Source organism: Hesperophylax consimilis, chromosome 26 (genome assembly GCF_061612785.1).
Source record: "Hesperophylax consimilis isolate HC1 chromosome 26, BYU_Hcon_1.0, whole genome shotgun sequence".
NCBI classification, from domain to species: domain Eukaryota; kingdom Metazoa; phylum Arthropoda; class Insecta; order Trichoptera; family Limnephilidae; genus Hesperophylax; species Hesperophylax consimilis.
In genome coordinates this window covers 1,377,410-1,398,811 of record NC_142861.1, presented here as the reverse complement: position 1 = coordinate 1,398,811, position 21,402 = coordinate 1,377,410, and the positions used below count along the sequence as shown (strand labels likewise).

Here is a 21,402-nt window from a genome sequence, read left to right as displayed (position 1 = left end):
TCATTTATTCAAAATGGCTCTTCAGGATGTCAGAATACTTCAGTGGAATAGCCGAAGTGCTATTTCTAACAAATCTGATCTCCTTAACCTATTAAATTCCAACTTTATTTCTTTGGCTGCTATCTCGGAGACTTGGTTTACTCCATCCACCCACTTTAATGTGGGAGGGTATTCCTGTCTCCGCGACGATCGCCCGGAAGGTTCGGGCGGCGGTGCTGCCCTTTTTATTAAAAAATCCATATCATTTTCCCCAATAAATAATATCAAACCCCCCAATGCTGACTTCCAAATGGTTGCAGCTAAAATAAAGGACACATCCTTTATTTCAGTCTATCTTCCCCCAACAGCCCACTTCAATAAACAAACTTGGTTGCAAATTGTAAGTCAACTAAGCCCTCCTTTCTTTATATTAGGCGATTTTAATGCCCATTCCCCCGTCTGGGGTTCTGCTTTCTCCGACCGAGATGGTCGAAGTGTGATGGATTTCCTAGATCAATCCAACCTTTTCCTTTTGAATGACGGATCTCCTACTAGGATCTCACGCCCCAGCACAAACTCCAGTGCAGTGGATCTCTCGATATGTTCTACTAGTCTGGCTTCTCTCTCCTCGTGGGTGGTGTCCCCCGACCCTTGCTCCAGTGATCATTTCCCGATCATCATTACTTATCAAACTTCTTTCCAATCAGACAAGTCTCATATTTCGACAAAGATTAAAACGAAACACACCAAATGGGATGAATTTAACTCTCATATGGACAAGTTCCTACTAAATTCACCCGCCACCGATATATTTTCCGTCAAAGATGATTATAATAACTTCAAATCAATGCTCATAACTGCAATAAATAAATCAAATCCTCCCCCTAAAACTAAATCTCTCAAAAAACTCCCTCCAACTCCCTGGTGGGATGAGGAATGTTCCAAAGTAGTAAGAATTCGGAAAGCTAAATCTCTTTCCTATCGTTACAATATGACTATGGAGAACTATCTTATATACAAAAACGCTGAATCCAATGCCAAAAGGGTATTGAGGTCAAAAAAAAGATCCGGGTGGTACAACTTTTGCAGTTCAGTATCTCCGAACACTCCAATTTCGGAAGTTTGGTCTATGATCCGAAGATTTCGATCCTCCTTCAGTTCACCATCTCCTCGAGCGTCTCATTCTAAATGGATAGATGAATTCTTGGACAAAATTGCCCCCCCTTCTGTTCCTAACTTAGATGAAATAACGCCCATCTATAATACTCCCATGTCTAATCATTGGCTAGACTCTCCATTCACCTTAATTGAGCTAAAAAATGGTTTATCAACAGTCAAGGACTCATCTCCAGGCAGAGATGGTATACCTTACAGCATAATCAAAAATAGTAATGATAATGTTCTAAACCACTTCTTAAGCATCTTAAATAAAATCTTCCAGACTGGTATAATGCCTGATGACTGGAGTTCTCAAATAATCATCCCTATTTTAAAAACAAACAAATCTCCAAATTTTGGATCCAACTACAGGCCAATCGCTCTTTCATCCACCCTCAGTAAACTTTATGAAAAATTAATTAAAAACCGATTAGAATTTTTTGTCGAGAGTAAACAGCTTCTCTCTCCATCTCAATTTGGATTTAGGAAAAAAAATCCACTCAGGATAACCTTGCCATCATCAGCACTGATATTAATTTATCAATTTCTAAACAGGAAGTTTGTCTTGCCGTCTTTATAGATATAGAAGGCGCCTTTGACAATGTTTCCATCCCAATCCTGAAAAAAAAACTTCTAGGCCTTGGCCTTCCCCCCATGTTTGTCCAATCAATTATTAATCTATTTCTAGATAGAAAAATTTTCATTGAACTTCCAGATATTTCTCCTCAAAGTAGGTCTATTTGGAAGGGTTTACCACAAGGCGATGTATTGTCCCCCTTACTGTATAATATATACACATATGATATGCATGTCACTATTCCCCCACAAATAAAAATTATCGAGTTCGCAGATGACATAGCTTTCTTCTTATCATCCAAAATCATCCCTCTTGCCGTCAAATATCTTAACGAAGCCATGAATGCCCTTTGCACATGGCTCACGTTACATGGTCTTGAACTTTCAATCCAAAAGACTCAGTGTGTCACCTTCTCAAACCGCCATAAAATCCCCCCCGTTCAAATTTTATTTAAAAATTCTCCAATCTCCAACGCTTCTGAAGTAAAATTTTTGGGAGTAACATTTGATAGGAAACTTAAATGGTCTTCCCATATTAATAATTTAGTTACTAAATGCGAAAAAAATTTAAATATCATCAGATCATTATCTGGCGTTTGGTGGGGAGCTCACCCTACTTGCATTAAGTTGCTTTACAATGCACTTATTCGAAGCCATCTCGACTATGCCTGCCCACTTTTTAGTACTGCCTCAAAAAATGTACTTAATAAATTAGACAAAATTCAATCTAAATCTTTGCGAATAATAACTGGAGCGATGCAATCGTCACCCATCAATTCCCTTCAAGTAGAATGTTCTGATCCTCCTCTTTATTTAAGGCGTCAACTATTTGCTGACAAATTTGTTCTTAAATGTTTAAATTCTAAATGTCATCAGGTTATCCCCAGCGTCTCTTTGTTCATTGACTCAAACCATTCATCTACAATCAGAGCTTCAACTAAACCTATTCCTGACATCTGTAAAAATTTTAAGTCTCTCTCAGAGCTCCACATCATCCAAAATGATCTACTTCCCTTATACAAACTAAAATATAGTCAAGTCACCCTATCCCCAACAATATTAGAAGGGATCGGAATCTTTAAAAGTCATTCCAATCTCCCGGCCCGAACTGTCAATAATATGTTCAATGACATTATTTTATCTAAATGGCCCAACTTTTCTCTTTTATTTACTGATGGATCCAAATCTCCCGACTCTCCTAACTGTGGTATAGGTATTAACGTTTACCACAATAATTCTAATGATAGAATATTTCATTCAATTTCAAATCAATTTTCAATATTTTCAGCTGAGTGCATTGCAATAATAGAATCTCACAAATTACAAAGTACACTATATTCACCCCACGAAGGACTTATTTAACGACTTCAAAGTACTCAACATAAAATCCTTATACGTCAAAAACATATCCTCCTACTATAAATTCAAACATACGAAAAAAAATATTTTTGAATCGACCCATAATACAAGATATTCCAACAAATCGAATTATACTATTCCCCCAATAAAAACCTCAATGGCACAAAGACAATTTAACTTTCTTGCTCCAAAAATATTCAATAATTTAACGTTAGAAATAAAATCAATAGCCAAATACGACAGTTTCAGGAAAGCGCTCGGGGATTTTTTGATGTGTGATTATTATAGTGTTAGTAGCCTATTCCAAGTACTCAGATAGAGGTGTATATATTGTTTATATGCGTGAGGATGCGTCATATGGATGTATGTATACATGTGCTGTTATATGTATATAGGTATGTCTGCTGCTATATACACATGTGTGCTTGCATGCACACATATTAAAAATTATATATATAATTATGTACATTTTTACAATCTAATGCTAATTTACTTCTTTCTCCTTTCTAATTTCTATCTTCTACTTTTTATTACAATTTTTCCAAAATTTATCTTCATCTATAGTTACTAATTTCATATGTTTACACTAGATTTCATATTTCATACAAATTAATTACACTCAATTGGTCACCATGAAACAGGCAGCCGCCTAGTATGGTGATTCATTATATCTACTTTATGTAAATTTCATAATAATGTAACATGTATTAAATAAAATAATATAAAATAAAAAAATATATAATCAAAAATAATTTTGAACATTCCCTCGTTCTCTCTGACTCTCTCAGTTCCCTCCAAAAACTTAAATCCAGTCCTCTTCTTCATCCTGATGATCATTTTGTATGCCTTATTCGAGTGATGATAGCATCCATTCAAAGCTCTGGTAAATCTGTAACCCTGATTTGGATTCCTGGACATGTTGGTATCATGGGTAATGATATTGCGGATGCCTTGGCAAAACAAGGAGCGTCCAACCCTGTTGTTACCCTCGTAAACCACATTCCCTTATCTGACATTTTTTCCATCATCAAAGAAAGATCCCGCAATGTTTGGTCAGAGTATTGGCACATTGCTAGTCAATCCAAGGGAGCCTGCTATGCCTCAATACAAAGGACTATACCATCAAAACCGTGGTTTCAGCAATTCCCTCATTTTTCCAAAAAAGAAATTTCTTCACTCATTCGAATGAGGATCGGTCATTGTTCCGTTCCTTCCCATCTTTTTAAAATTCACGTCCTTGACTCCCCAGATTGTACATTCTGTGGTCTAGAAGTGGGAACTTTAGATCACATATTTTTTGGTTGTCCCTCTCTAAACAAATATCCTCTCTTCTATCAAGCCTTAACTAAAATTGCCTCCCCTCCATTCAACATTTCATCTCTTTTAAGTCTGAACTCGACTCCAATTTTCATTATAATTTTGAAATTTGCCTATTTAAATAAAATTAATATTTAAATTCACCTTTCAATACACCTTTCTCAATAATTTTAAATGATGGCCAAGAACACCCTTGAAGGGTGAAAGCCAGAAATAATGGAAAAAAAAAAATTAAAGGTTTTTTTATGGTTTCGCTTGAGTAGATAAATAAATAATTATAAAATAAATGAGTAGATAAACTAATAAATATAAAATAAAAAGATAAATTACAAATAAAAGTATAAATTACTCAATATAAAATATAAATGTAAACTACTAGAAAAAAAATATTTTTTCAATTGAAATGTATGAACGCGTAAGGGAGACAACTTTAAAAAATACAGTATTATAGCTAAGATTATCTGTGACAGTTTCACTTGATTAACTTCATTGATTTCTTATAAAATTATTTACAAAATAAATAAAAACCAGTTTTTTGCTTGAGTTTGAACGTTTCTAGACCCTTTTGTCAATCGTTTTTAATGCCTTTTACCTACGATATAAGGTATACCAAGAATATCCTACACATTTTTGGCTTGTAGCTTCCTCTTATGAAAATATGAAATTTATTTGAATTAAGCATTTTTTAGTGATTTATTTTTCGGTACATGCCGTGTTGCATTACCTCCTTATTTAGCCAACGTTTCGGACAGCATTACAGTTTCCATCATCAAGGCAGATAATCGAAGTTAATTTTTTTTTTGATATTCTAGAATTCTAGACCATTTATTCTATGAATTGGTGAATCATTTAAATTTACAGAATTTAAAGTTAATGTTCTTTATACAAATAGGACAGCGTCATATGCGCCACACAATTTTCACCTCATATGGGTGTTACCTGGCTATTATAGACATAGAGAAAAAATTTGTTATCTAAAATCTCTACTAAAATTGCATGTTTTAGAGAATCATATTCTGCTTCTTCAGCATCACCAACAGCCGACAGCGGCCATATACTACATTCATGTCTGTTTGTGTTATGTAGGGGATGCCTCCGCATTCGCCTGTGGGAATATGGGAAATCGCAGAAAACCATTTCCAGGAAGAAACGGCCGTCTGTCAACTTGAAACAGAGGCGGCCTTCAGTCACATCGGTGTCTGATGTCCTGCATTTTATAAGTAAGGCGATGCACTACGTAGTAATGCAAAATCATGTGTTTTTCGTTTGAAAATTTGGTCGCCTAGAAATGTTTCAGATGCTTTAATTAAATACTGCGAGTAGAATACATCTTGGCCTTTGAAATTTTCGAGTACTTTTTAGATAAGTCTTTTTATAAGCCCAGAAAAAAATAATGTATAAGGCCTATGAAAACTGATTTAAAGTTAAAAATCTCCTATTTACGAAACCATTTTCGGTTATGATTTTATTGTATAATGTGGCAAATTAAGTTATTTATAAAATGATCGAAAAAAAAATTAAATATTTATGCCTGAACATCCATAATATAAAATAAAAGGCACTTTTTGGCCATGTTTTTTTCTTGCATAAATCAAAACAGGCGGATGGTGTTAAGCGGTAATTTAAACCTTATCGCCATCTACGTAAGGGTTGTTATTGATAGCGGCTCAATTTAAAATATTACACGACGTAGTGCATCGCCTTAAAGGCATATAATAGGCAAGGCAGATTTCCGAAACTACCAAAATATGTTTATTATTACATCGCTAGGTGGCAGTAAGGATGCCTTCACCGATGTACAATATTCAACATTATACGTGAGTTATGAAGAGACATATAGATATTCAAGTAAAAAAACAAACCAATAACAAAATGTGGCTTGTTTATGGAACTTACTATTTGGGTAGAGTATTTAGTATTATCTTTTTTACAAATGTTTCATCATTTGCTTGTTATTGTAAATCATATTAGGTTTGAAAAGCTGACAATAGGTTTTTAAGTTCGCGATATTATGTGAAAGGAGGAAAGCAACCGTAAGCGGCGTTTTGCACCGTTAGCGGTTGCTTGGTTCCTTTCGTGGTCGCGTTTCGTTAGGGACTGAAGTGTAGGTAGGAGTGAGCGCTATTCCATTATAAACGGTGTTTGGGATCTCATGGTTCAAGTAATCCATTAAATTATTATCAATAAATTTTACATGTTATTTAATGTTATCATGTTATACATTTTATTGTTACTGTATTTGTAATTTTAAAGTGTTGCTTTGCTTGATTCTCCGTAATGGCAATCTTGTATTATTCTTCTTATATATTGACCTCGAGAAATAAAATAAAGTTTTTTTTTTATATTTTTTATTTTTTAATTTTTCTGTGTTATTTAGTACAACTAAACAACAATATTTTTTAACCATGGCAGTAGCTGTCGTGCAAGGCCGCAGAAAACCATGACAAAACTGCAGCGACACTCACTCTTTATTTTAATAAAACAAATATAATAATGAGAGTTTATTCCAGAATGTACAAAAATAGTACAAATATTGACAAAATAACAATGCATTCATACATAGAATGGAACAGAAAGGAAACAAAAAATATAGTATATGATAATAAATGTTCATGGGGGATATTTGACAGGCTCCTGTTTCGTTTGAAGGCCATCAGGGGGGACTCCATCCAGGCAACCATGGCAGTGATGATGGTATTCTTCGACTGGCGTAGTCTGCGCCATAAGCTTCCCCTGCGGTGGAACAAAGGTTTATTTTAATATACACAGGATGTTAAGGGACGTACTTGACTTACTTTAACCAGTGATTCCTGACATTATTTAGAGAAAAAATGTAAATAAAATTTTGTTCTCCTGTGACTTTTTCAAAATGTCACCGGAAATGTCACATCGAACATCGAAAATGTCACCGGTGACCGTAAATTCATTTACAGTTTTTACTGCAAATAATATCAGGATTTACTGGTTAAAGTAACTCAAGTACGTCCCTCAACACCCTGTGTATATGTTTAATACATTAAATAAAAGGAACTTCAAGGAAGGGTTCTTCAGAGTGAGCTCTTCAGGAAGTTATCTAAAATCGTATCAGAATCTAAAATTTGAACAATATTTACATTAGTTTCAATAACACGTAACAGATTTTTCTTGCATTTTTTAAGTTTTTCTGTTCGAATTTGTGTCGCTGCTTTTCGTTTTTTCTCCAACGCGGATATAATATACTGTGGGTCACGAATGGGCATTGATCTTTTAAATCTAGGATCTATGATTTCTGGTAATAAACAATCCATAAAGAAAGTACTTAATCTGCTTTCCATCTTTTCTCCCCAAAATTTGTCATCTCGTTTTATTATTTCTATCTTTAATGGAATTGCTTCACCCAACCAGACGGCAAAAATACATACAGACTTATTGGAAATGTGAAGTTGACCCTGTACTTGATAATACCAGTTGTGATTTGTATTTGTAAAAATTTTTTTTTTGTTTTTATCTTCCTTCCAGAACGTAATTTTTTTTTTTGCTATTGCTTCTTCAAATAGCATCCCACTAGCAGAAATCGGACATTTAATTTCTAATATTGTACTATCATTTACCAAACCATCTGGAGTGGCTCCTAAGAATGGGAAAATTTCATCAATAAATAAGCCACAGTCATCGACCACAATATTTTCTTGAATGCAAAGTTGCCTTTTTGCAACTTGCTCATGGTCTCTACCATATTGCACAGATTTTATATTATCTAGAGAGCGGCCGTATAATATTGATTTAACTAAATTAGCACAACTGATGGTTTGACTTCGTTTACAGATATTACCAAATAAAGAAGCTGTTAACATGTTTCTTCTGCGTTGCAGCCACTCCCCGCTATCAGACTGCAAGACAGTTCGTCTTTCAACTGCCTTCTTTTCACTTTTTGAAATGTCGAGTAGCTTTAAGAATTCTGCCTTAGCACATTCATATGCATCATGTTCCATATCCATTTTTTCGCACAATTCGCCATAATGGATATCAGGTGCTCCTGATTTTGTAAGTAAATTTATTTATTTATTTATTTATTTATTTATTTATTGTTTGTTTGTAAATATTACATAATACAATTAAGGAACTTAAAATGTCCAACTAGGCGATTGCCCGTTTTAGGACATTCCAATATGATAATGTTTTTACATGTAAATTATGGTACATTATAGTGTTGACTATTCTGTTGTTAAAAAAATACATATGTATATTCATATTCTAGAATACTTCCAGTTATATCACGACATATTTTACTATTATTTAGCTGACATAATAACTGAATTAACATAACATAAGCTGAATTAATAGATAAAAACAAGAAAATGAATTTGAAAATGAAACTGAATTGAAGAAATTCTGTTGGTAAAGTAATACAAATGTATATTCATTTTTTTTTTACTATTGTTTAGCTGATATATTAAACTAAATAAATATTAATATATAAAACAAGGAAATGAAAAATAACAAAAAATAAAAAATGAAAGTAAAGAAGGAACTTTTCCTTTAAGGAAAAATATCACGAAGAATTGAACAATTTTCGAACTTTCTTTATGTAAAAATACAGTTCCTGTAATGCTAATATAATACCAATATAAGTTAAAATGTAAAGAAGAATCTAAAGAAAAACAAAATTTACAATTTAATTACTGTTTTTTAGCATATTCTCGCATTCAACTCTCCCCAAGACCAGAAGCCAATTGTTTACCTGCATACGCAGAATATTAGTACTCTTTGCCTTCCATGCATCAGGTATGAGATTGAGCAGTTTAGGGCCTAAGTATGAGAATTGTCTCTGTGCTAAAGATGAGGAAGTGGTGGGCGGAACTGTTGGGTTTTTTTTTGCATGTCTTGTATTATGACAGTGGTTTACGGAAGCTAAGTAGTGCCTCTGTTTTTGAGTATGTAAAATGATTTTCCTCATGTATAATTGTCTTACATCAAGAACACGAAACTCTGCGAACAATGAATCGCTGGGGTACCTGAAAGGTTTTTTCAGTATTACTCTTATAAGCGATTTCTGGGATTTAGCTAAGGGATCGAGTATGGTTTTAGCACAACCTCCCCAACCTAAGGAAGCATAGTCTAGTATGGAATTGCACATTGCAAAGTAAATTCGTTTCAAATCATTTAGACATAGAATATTTCTTATTGCTATAAACAGATGTGTAAGTTTCCTGACCTTTGTGGAAGTAAAGGCTATGTGTTTGTCCCATCTCAGAAATTTATCAATGATAATTCCTAGGTATCTTATATTGTCCACACATTCTAAGGTATTGCATTTACATGTAATAGTGTCGTAACAATGGTGTATTCTAATGTTAATAATTTCTTGTGGTTGACCCGCTTGAGTTGAACTGAAGCAGATGAATTTCGTTTTATCCGAGTTTAGAGTGAGGAGATTACTATCTAGCCACTGTTTAACTTTGTTTATGCCAAATTCATCTTTAATGCAAGACTCGTTCCAGGTTTTGCCTTCGAATAAAAGTACTGTATCGTCAGCAAATGTAATAATGTGGTCTGCAAATGAAGTATTACATAAGTCATTTATATAAACATTAAACAATATGGGACCTAGTGTACTTCCTTGCGGTACGCCATATTTAATATTGGCTGGATCACTTAGAGTACCGTTAATATCCACTCTTTGGCTCCTGTTTTCTAGGTAACTAACAAACCACTTGAAAATTTGACCCTGTATCCCAATTCGCTGTAGTTTATTCAGCAGAATTTTGTGCGAGATAGTGTCGAACGCTTTAGCTAGATCTAAAAAAAGTGCAATGCATTACTACCTTTATCTAGATTATTAGAGATGATTTTTGTCAAATTAGCGATGGCGTTTTCAGTGCTTAAACCTTTGCGAAAGCCGAATTGTCTACTAGAAAGGATGTTGTTATTTTCGAGATAAAGGATGAGACGGTTCTTTACAATTTTCTCCATAATTTTAGAGACAGAGTTGAGCAAGGAAACAGGCCGGTAATTATGTATCAGTGATTTGTCCCCACTTTTATGCAGTAAAATGACGATTGACTGTTTTAAATGGTTAGGGAATTTCCCTGAATTAAAGCTTAGATTCGCAATGAACGCAATCGGTATGGCTATGTATACTTTAATGATTTTTAGAAGATTTGATGAAATCTTATCGGGACCACATGCTTTTGATGACTTAAGGTCGTCAATTATCTTCCTGACTTCGTTAGTTGAAGTTGTGATTGAGTCTATTTTGTGACCGATCCTAGGGATAGTTAAATTGGCGAGAGCGGTTTCTGATTTCTTACACTTATCGAGAATTTTTTTCGCAAGTGTGTCACCCACAGATGAAAAGTAACTGTTTGCAAAGTTTGCCATATCTTTGGGGACTTCAGAGTTTGATGTGTTAATGTATAGCGATTTTATTTCAGAAGATTTATTGATTTTGGATTTGGTTATGTTGCGAAAGGTATCCCAAAAACGTTTTGGATTGCAGTTGTTTTCGTAAATGAGTTTTTTATAATAATTTTCTTTCGCCGATGTAATTAATTTCTTACACAAATTCCTATATTTTTTATAATAACATTGTAATACCAAATTCTCAGGATATGTTTTTGCCTTTTCATGAAGATGATTTCTTCTGTGAATCGATTTAACTAGCCCCAGGGTGATCCATGGTGTGAATTTAATTTGTTTATTAGATACGGTTGTATTACTTGTGTGTTTTGATATATACTCGTGTAGTTTGATAATAAATTCTTTCATTGCTAAGTCAGTATCTGATTTATCTAGAACATTTAGCCAGTTTTCTGCGCTCAAGTCCTCAATTAACTTGTTGAAATTAGTTTTAGCAACGTATTTAATTTTCGAAGAAGTGGGAGGCTTGTTTTTAAGACAAAGAGATGTTGTATAGTGGTCTGAAATAGTTGAGTGTATAACAAAAGTGTCAATAAAGTTAATATTTTTTACATTGATGTGATCAAGACAGGATTTACTCGAGCCCTGTTCACGAGTAAAGCTGTTAATAGTCTGTGTGAAACCATTTTCCGCGAGTAGACATAGATAATCGATTGATTGACGGTGGTAGTCAGGGATAGTGTTAATGTTTAAATCTCCCATTATAATTTGCTGTTCAAATTTTTTCGCATTGTTTAAAATTGCTTGCAATGAAGAAAGGAAGGGGTCAATATTGATGAAGGAAGGAGATCTGTAAATGGCAAATATGCATATGTTATTATTCAATACTATTTTCATACAGTTTGATTGTGCTAAAGTAATTTCCTCTACATGAGCTTTAATTCCGTCCTTGATGTAGATAACAACTCCACTGGATTTGTTGAGGTTGGTTGTGGTGTGATATTCATAGTAATTGTGGATTGATTTTACGGTGTAGTATTTATTTAACCAGCATTCGGTTAATATTATAACATCGAAAGATGAATTAAATTGATCAAGAAAAATTGTAAAGTCATCGAGATTTGATATGCTTCTAATATTCTGGTGTGTGATTTTTAGACTATATGAGTCCCAGTTATAGTTGTTTAAATTCTCCAGATCTCGAATTATATTCATATTAATGCTAATTACAGAATCATTGTAATTATCCGAAGGTAACTGAAACATAATTATGATTAAATTTACTATGATGTGTGGTGGTGAACCCGTAGTTCTTTTGCGAAAAGTCTGCAAACAAAAAGTTAAAAACGAAAGTGTAAATTACTGTGTTGTTAATCAGTGTTTTATTAATATATTGTATAGTAGAATGTGAGTTCTGATTATTCGAGTATGATGCGTATTTTACTTCGAGATGAAAGTTGAATCCACTAATTATATTAGATGTAAAAGATGTTATAAAAGATGATGGTGTTGGTATGTTTCGTATAGAGCAATCTAAGCAGTTGATGATTATGTAGATATCTGTCATGAAGGCTGCAAATACAAAAAATATGAAAACAATAAAATCAATAAAATGGCCAAATGCAAAGTATGTGCTGATTCTGTAGAGGAGTTGATGCGAAAAAAAATGCCAAAAAACAATAATTAAATACCATAACATGCGAAAAATGCAAAGAAGAACCAACACTAGGACATATTTATGTAAATTAAGATTTTTTCCAGATTTACATAGATTTGTTGGGAACATAATCTTACAAAGACTCTCGCTGCTTGTGATACGTACATATGAGTTTGATTGAAGCACAGAGAGAGGGAATAGAGAGACTGCATTATTATGAGATAATGAGAGAACATTATATAACATGAATGATAATGTTGATACATAGTATTCCAACTTAAAATATATTTTAACTGTAAAGTGCATACTATAGTATATAATGCTTCTGATTGTAATTGTTAGGTGTGATAAAGGACAATAATTATATTTAGTAACATGTGAAAAATGCAAAAGTATGATTAAAAATGTGCGAATAAAATATGTAAATAAAACAGTAGTAAAGGTTTTTGAGAAATACAAAAACATTATTTTGACAGAGCTCGAGCATTTGTAGTTAATGTAAATTCTGTAAATACAAGTGAATATAATAAAAGTTAGCCAAAATAAAAAGATTATTGAAGAAAATAAGAGCATCATATAGTGAGTAATTAAGATATTACTACTCTGATTCCTACGAGAACATGAAGGAAGAATAATATTTACCCAGTAACCAGATATTTTAAAGAATACTAAAACAGCGTGGTTTTTGTTGCTTAGAGGAAGAGTATGGTTAGAATTTTTAATTGTAAGATTCGCAATTTTTATAATAATTTTGATGTTACTAGGGAAAGCTACTAATGAAAGTAAGAATGAATTATTTTGATAAAAATTAGGTATTATGCTTAGGGTGTGTGAAAAGTATATAGCGGTAATATTCAAATAAAAACTTGTAGTGAAAGTATTATTTATGGAGATATATAATTTTTTTTTAGAGAGAGCTAACGAAACGTGAGATACAGTCAAAGGAGGTAAAGTATAATAAAAATAGTGAATACTGATATAAACAATTTTCACACTGATATTGTTGCTACATGAAAGAACTCCTAAAAAGAGTAGGAATGCATTATTTTCAATTAAAACATTATTATTTATAAAGACAAAGCAATAACTCATGAGAAAACTTGCGATGAATATGATATTATCCGGATTATTTTTGTTTAGCAGTGCAGTAAATGTTGAGGTACTTTTTATCATCTGTCATAGTTGTTGGCGTTTTTCTCGATCAAGATCAGTGATGTTTTTAATCGTAATAATTTTGGATGTATCCGTATGTCTTAGCAGAATGAGCCCCAAAGATGACCAAGAGTATTTGTAGTTATTTTCTCTGGCGATTTTTTTAGTTTGGGAGAGTAAGAATTTTCCTTTTTGAGTTAGATGATCTGACACGTAAATCCGTTTTGCTTCTTGAGATAGCCCTAGATCTGCTGTATTGAGTTTGCTTGAACTGGAGGTAGAGGATTTTTTATAGTCTTTGATTTTGAGTAGGAAGTCATCTCGAGATTTAATACTATTGAACGACACTATTACAGATCTGGGATTTTTTTCGGACAGTTTTGGTCCTAGTCTGTACATTTTATTGATTTCAGATTGTAAAGGTATCGAGGTATCTCCGTAATTTATGATTTTTGATATCTTTTTAAGAGTTTCCATAATATTTTCATTGTTTGCTTCAGGGATGCCTCTGATGTTGATATTGCACATCTGTGTAATGTACTCCAGCCGGTCAATTTTGTCGTCCTGATGAGAAGTAGTATTTTCTAATACAGCGTTTTGTTTTTTTAATTCTAGCATATCAGTAATGAACCTTTCTTGCGAGGATTCAATGTCAGTTAATCGTTTTTTTAGAAGGTCTTGCTGATCCGCTAAAAATTTAAATGAATCAAGGATTTCTTTGTTTTGTGCGATAATCGAATCATATTTTTGTTACACAAAATCCATTATTGTTTTTTTGAAATTGTTTAATTCTAAAATAAACTTTTCTGACGTAAGAATGCCGCTTGCGCCATGTATGGTTGATGAAGGAAATTTCTCTGCGTCTGTTGACTGTTGAGTTAGATGTTTGGTAGGTTTGCCGGTAGATGGTTCTTGATCGATTTTTTCATCACAATAATTCATATTTCTGGTCTTTTTTTTAGAAAAAGCTTTAGAGCATTTTTTACATTTCCACTGAGAATTACGAGCACCACGTATGTTTTCACCAATCTCTGCACAAACAAGATGATAGCCATTATCACAGACAACACAAGATATGAATTCGGCTGGACTGTCAATATTTTTGTCGCAAACGATGCACAGTGTATTCATGTTGAAATAAATTGATTTCGCCGTGAATAAAATTGATTGAATGATGTTTAATATTGATAGTTTCAACACAGTTTAGGCACTTTTGTATTTTTTAACAGCTGGCTCGTTTTAGTACAGAATGACAGATTTATTTTTATTATTTGGTTTTTTTTTTTTGACAGTTAACATGCAGTTTCTTTGTGAAGACAAAAAAACATGAAAAAATAGCACTTCACAAGATATAAATGCACTGATTTGAAGCGCGGTCTTTGATTTCTAATAGTTTAGATCTTTGAGTTTAGTACACTTCAATTTTATGTTGATTTTTATTAAATTATAGCAGACGTAAGAATATGTCAACACTAGACTCAGTAGGTAGGTAATCCTTCAATGTCTCCCTTGTTTTTTTCGTAAAGATCTTTTATCGTTTGTTTTAGAAGCCATTCTTCTTTTTTTTCTTTTCAATTCTAATCGTTTCAAAAAATTACTAGGGCTCCTGTTGAAAATCTGCTTATGTAAAGAATAATACGGTCGCTTGGAATTGAAAGAAACTACTGCAGCTGCACAACGACCCATATATGACTGTTTTAAAGAATAATTAATTCGTTTTCCACCAATAAATTTTGCAATAACTCCATTGAAACTCTCAACAATATTACTGTCTAAACAATGTACTAGACTCTGGGCATTGTTGACAAGACGAGAATTAGCTTCCATAATTTTTGAAAATATAATATTGTTTTGTAACTTTGGAATGTGATTGTGGTCTAATGTTTTATTTGGATCAATTTTAAATTTGCAGAAGTACAGTAAACAATCTTTATGTTCACCGAAAACATGTTTGGGTCCATTTAATAAATCTTTCATTAAATCGATAATTTTTTGGTCTAATGTACTATTTGATTGCATCCTGTAATTTGCAGCTCCAACTACCGCCTTCCTAAGACGAAGTTTGTTGGTTGAAACAATTTTTCTAAATTCCAAAGGAAAGCCGGTATCTTTCGTAATTTTTTCAATTTGATTGCTGTAGTTTCGAATTAAGTGGTTAGAGCATTCTATTTTCTGTACTGTAATATTGGGATATGGGTGACTACTTCTGATTCTGGCGTAAGTGCTGGAGTCTCCATCGGCAATGAGGGTTGAATATATAAGACCGTACATACTTATCGATTGTTGAAATCCGTCTAAAATTGCTTCAGCTTCCATTCCGCTTGAAGAACCAACATAATTTTTGAAGCATGTGTGCTCGGGCACAGGAATTTTCAAATTTATAGCTCTTGCGCAGTTCGTACAGTACTTATTTTTAACTGCCATGTAAATAATTTTTTTTATGCGGTAACCGATTATCGTAGCAGCTCCTGAGAGGGCGGAGTAGTTGGTTTTATAAGATCGTTTAGACCAACATGCATCAGCTACTACAGTGATCATTGGCGTCCCGTTTTCATCAACATCGCCGCTTTGAATAGCCAGTTTTTTTTCTTCATCGGCTGCCGCAGCCATACTGGTAAATTTGGTTTTCTCCCACCATTCACAAACCTTCTTATGGCATTTTCCATATCCAGCAATAGATAAGGACGGAACTTCAAGGGTAGCACATAGTTCTTCCATGCCCGAATAACCCGATACTATGCTCATTATTCCCGACACAAAAGATTCGTTGATGCCAATGCCTTCTTGTATGCTTTCGGACGTTTTAAGTTTAAAATGTTTACCACATAACACACATTTTAAATTAAAAGTAGAGTTCAAACCATTTCTATTTTCTGAGGTAAATCGTAAATGCTTTAAATTGCAGTTAAAAAGGGAATCATGTTGACTAATACATTGGAGTTGTTTAAAAAAATAATTAAATTGTACTACTCTCCGCCCTTCTATGCAAATATCATCGCTTTCTTCTATCGCCTTTTCAATAACAAGCTCTTGCTCTGATTCTTCACAGCTCCATCCTTGGTCATTGGTCACAGGTTTTTTCCCCAAAAAATTGCTGTCTTTTTGGTCCTGAACATAAAATAAAATTTTAGTAAAATACAAACCTATTATTACGATGTTGGGAACACGCGTCATAGAAATCATAAAAATTCTCGCCTTTCGACAATATACTTCATGAGGGCTAAAGCAGGTGCATGTAATAAGTGTTCCGATATATCAGGAATATAGGTACAGATGGCAAAATTTCGTTTTAACTAAAAACGCGAAAAAATATTTATGGTTCGAAAATAGGGCATTTATCAGTTTTCTTTGCGTTTCAAGGCATTTGAAAGTGTTTCCAGTGATTTCTATTTCGCGAATTAACGCGAAAAACGTGATTTTGGCCGTATTTCAGCTAAATTATTCTATTTAGCGAAATAGGCGCGAATTTCCCGAAAATACCGGGTATTGACTGACAGGCGAACGAGAATGAAGGAGCCCACTATTGAAACGTGCGCAATGCTATCATTCAATCAGTAAAGTGTCTTTTCCATTGTTTTTTGTATTTACCTGTATTTCAAATATGCCTACTTTATTTCATTTTTGGAAGCCTGTCCTACCTCTTTTTACAATTTTGTTACTATTTTATGTGTAAATATTAAATATTTTTAATTTATACTGTACGCTGAATTTAAACGCTTTCCGAGAATATAGCGTATTTCGTAAGTCAAAGAACCATACAAATTGGAGAAGCTGATACAGTAATATTTAGTCCTGTACAACTAAAGAATAATTGAGAAAAATGCATAAAGAAGGTAGTTTCATGGGAATGTGCAGGGAAAAGTATTATGCCTACTTTATTTAATTTTTGGAAGCCTTTCCTACGATTTTTTATAATTTTGTTACTATTTTATGTGTAAATATTTAATATTTTTATACTGTAGGCTAAAATAGCTTTTTGACATTACACAATTTGTGTGAAATAAATTACGCCTATTGATGTTAATCGCAATCTGCATTTGTTGTGTTTGTGTTCGACCCGTACTTAGAGTTTCCTTCCTTATTAATTTAATATTAAAAATAATTATTTATAATCTTTCACATGGAAATATGTACTTGCAAATGAAGGTTAAATATATATTTTACCAAAAATACTTAAAATATGCGCTAAAAACATTCACGAAATACATTTTTTTCTATTTTGCTACAAAACGCTAAATTATGCCTCAAAATGCTATAAAACCCTAAATTTCCAATTGTTAATGCTAAAAAATCTGAAAATTAATGCTAAATTTTGCCATCTCTAAATATAGGTAAATAGGCTATGAGAAATCGTCTTTTCAAACTTTGACACCTCATATCTCAGAACAAGTTAAATGAAGTTAGAACCCTATCCAAATGAGGTGACGAATAGTAAATGCGAGATATTTGAAGTATATAAGTACCTTTTCGACAGTAGTGGCTGATGAACCAATAAGAATATCCTCGTGGTCTAAATCTTCCAAGTTTGGTCCTTTGTGTACAATATTTACAGTAGACTCATTTGGTTCTATCGTATGTTGGTGTTTTTGCTGTATTTTTTCCTAAATAAAAAAGCAAAAAAAAAAAATATTATGATGAAAAAGTCCAGAACCCCCCCCCCTCCACCCCCGTGACTCCAACGCACTCAAATTCATTTGTTGCTCGAAGCATACCTTGTTTGGAGTATTTTTTCCGGCTGCTATGGATAAATCATGTGTTGATCTACAAAGAGAAAAATAATATAATTATTTGAAACTGTACAACACAACACATAGATAGAATATCTTTGATTTGACAATGTGTGAATGGTTACGTGTTTATACGCGGAAAGGTGATATGAACTAAAAATGATCCGGCGTGAGATGGTAATTTTTGGTTCAATTACCAAACGTGCCCTATGAAAAAAACGTTCAATCTCCCACTTAGTCAGAGCGCGTAAAGACAATGAATTCTCTCACACACACTTGCATAAAGATGCCGCCAGTAAACAACATGACGTTAGTGCTAACCGTTAGGAAAAGGAACGCATATTAAATGTTGGTTTTTACACGTTTCAAAGAATTTGAAACTTGAAAATATACAATGCGACAAATTTATATGAAAAAAGAGAATTTGTGAGTACTTACTGTTTTCGTAGCTTCTTTAGATTATTGCAATGCTTCAAGTGAGTCGGTATTCTACTTTTAAACCCATTAATGAAACAATTTGATGGCATTTTCGAAATATATAAGCCGCAAAACAAGGAGCGTATAGTCCCACTACCGTTCTCGGGGGCTTCTCACCCGTAATAAGTAAAACAGTGTAAATGTGTTGAAAATTTGGTGCAAGATGAAGTATTTATTTAATTGTTAATATCCACAGATATCATAACGATAATAAGAGGCCGTACTTCTACAGATGTGTGTATTATATACATATTTTAAATTTTAAATATTATGTAAAACCGTTTTTTAATGCGATAATCATGGATCGAAGTTTTAAAAGTGGGTTGTATGGTGTATCAATGTTTTTATTTTTTATAGTCGAATGCCTACAACAACTACAAAAAAAATAGGCAAACTGAAAAATAATAGTCCATTAATTGGTATAAAAAAATATGAAGTCTGAGAATGACATACGAAAGGTAGTATCAAGCCGTTTTAGGGAGCCGTTTTCCAGCAAATCATTATTATGCCCTATAACCCACTCTTAAGGTGAAGTGTGAGCTTATGTATGTAGATGCGATACTGTGTTTCCATCTCCAATCCAATTAATTTATTGTAGTTTTCTGCGTTTATCTGCATCATCTTTATTAATATTTACTAATTGGGGGGTTTTGTAAAGTTAAATTGATAACATTACAATGTTGGATCGATAGGTGTAACTACTGATGATTTTATTGACGAATTCTGTCATCTATTGTCGGTTAGTGATGTTCACGAGCACGGTTAAAATATGATTCCGACAGTCAGTAGACAAAGCCGCTGCTTTTAGCGAGTCATCTAAGGTATCGGATAAGCTATCAATATGCACTAATTTTTAGATAATGTCGCTCGTTATGCAAAATAACTGTCTAATTGATGAATGGAGGTGAACTGACTAAGCTCTTAGAGTTGAAAGATATAGTATACACGAACGAACGAAACGCGATCAATTAATTCCGTTCCAACTTGGAGGAACACCACTCCGTTCATCTCAGCTTTCATCTGGTGTAGACCATCGACTTGGGGAATTCACCGTCGACTACATCTACCAGCTGCATGAGCATCGGTCCGGAGTCATCTTTCTACTTCATTAACTCAATGAATAAAACTCTGTGAACTCACAACCTCTTTCATTCGTCTCCTCACCAAATCCCATACCCACTTTAATGCAGCTTTAACTATAATGTAAAGAAACACAAGTTCTGTTAACGAAATATATTTGTATCATTTAAAGTTTAAAGTTTTGAAAAGGACTCTAAGGAAGGATATTTATTTAATATTAATTTCTAGTGTGTTCAGAAACTCGCATATAATTTCTGAAAATTAAGTTACATAATTTCAACATAATTTCACCACATTATTATATTTAAGTTAGTCGAATAATTAATGAATTTAAGGGTGCCAATTTGTTTAAACATAACAAACAAATAATTATTTAAAATAAGCTACATGATAAACCAAAAATTATAAGACAGAAAACTAAATAAGATGATTATTTCTTTACGAGTCGAAAAACCTGGTCTCCTCGTGCTGTAACGTGTTCCCTGCTATTCTGCTGGATCCTCAAATAAATCACTCACTAGATCGATATCTTTTACACTACTTAACCACGCATTAAGCCTACGGTACGGTGAAGATAGACGTGGAAGAGAAACTCAAAGCCATTTTAAAATAAGGTGCGACAATAGACAATATAATTGCACTCAGCCATTCATTTTTTAGCCCAAAAAACTATTTACCAAACAAAAACGTCCTTGAGGCTGAAAAGTATCGAAATGTTTCCTAAATCCTGAGGACAAGGTTCAATTGACATCTAGGATACGAACCCAGGACCCTTGCCTTGCCGGGGCACGGCTCTACCAACTGAGCTAATTGGACCATATCTCTTTCGGTCATATTTAACTGTATCATACTTCGAATAATAACTACCGACATTGCCATCATTTTTCTCAGCGCACATTTTTATTGGCAACTATCTCTATGTATGATCGAAAGATTCAACCCGAACTAAATGCAATCTAGACAGCGTCTTTAGATAAAAATATTTTATAGTAGGCGCCCATATTGTTGGCGCCTAGCATTCAAACCCACTGGTGATGATCTGGCTTGTAAGCCACACAGACCAACAGGGAATAATTAATTCCCTATGAAAAAAAAGGTTGATTACAAAATTCACTCTGCAGGCAGCGTAACAAATTATCATCAAGCCACCAAATACATAAAACAGAGAACTCACCGAATATATCACTCGCATTGAGATTGGCAGCAATTCCTTAACCTCAAGGTTAATCTCCAAATTCGGCAGTGGACTGCAATCAGCACAATTAAACTTGCATTCGCGCCATGTAATAATTATCTGTCACAACAAGCTCTCAAGAGAATTTAGAATAAAATTGAATAAACACATTGTAATACAAAAAGTACTGCCACTTTCTTGTGACAAAAATATTTAAATCTTTTAGTCGTAAATCGATCAAACAGGAATAGTGGTGCCCTCTTTTGTCAAACAACATAATTCAGATGAATCCAGCTGCTTGCACAGATAACTAAATTTCATTGTCACTATCCTGCAGAGCAAAATCTATACAATAACTGACCAGAAATGTCTATCCTGTCCACTATTTTTAATTTTAATTTTCATAT

At 33.4% G+C, this 21,402-nt stretch overlaps 1 protein-coding gene across 1 annotated transcript; it reads right to left on the bottom strand.

Annotated features, from left to right (window-relative positions):
* Positions 1-5,390: 5,390 nt before the first annotated feature.
* On the bottom strand, positions 5,391-18,791 carry LOC149410950 (uncharacterized). Its single transcript, XM_089647601.1, has 5 exons — positions 18,703-18,791; positions 18,250-18,298; positions 18,001-18,138; positions 16,471-16,645; positions 5,391-5,494 (listed from the first exon to the last, which is right to left on the bottom strand). The coding sequence occupies exons 1-5, from the start codon at positions 18,789-18,791 to the stop codon at positions 5,391-5,393; spliced, it is 555 nt and encodes a 184-aa protein (XP_089503727.1).
* Positions 18,792-21,402: the final 2,611 nt, after the last annotated feature.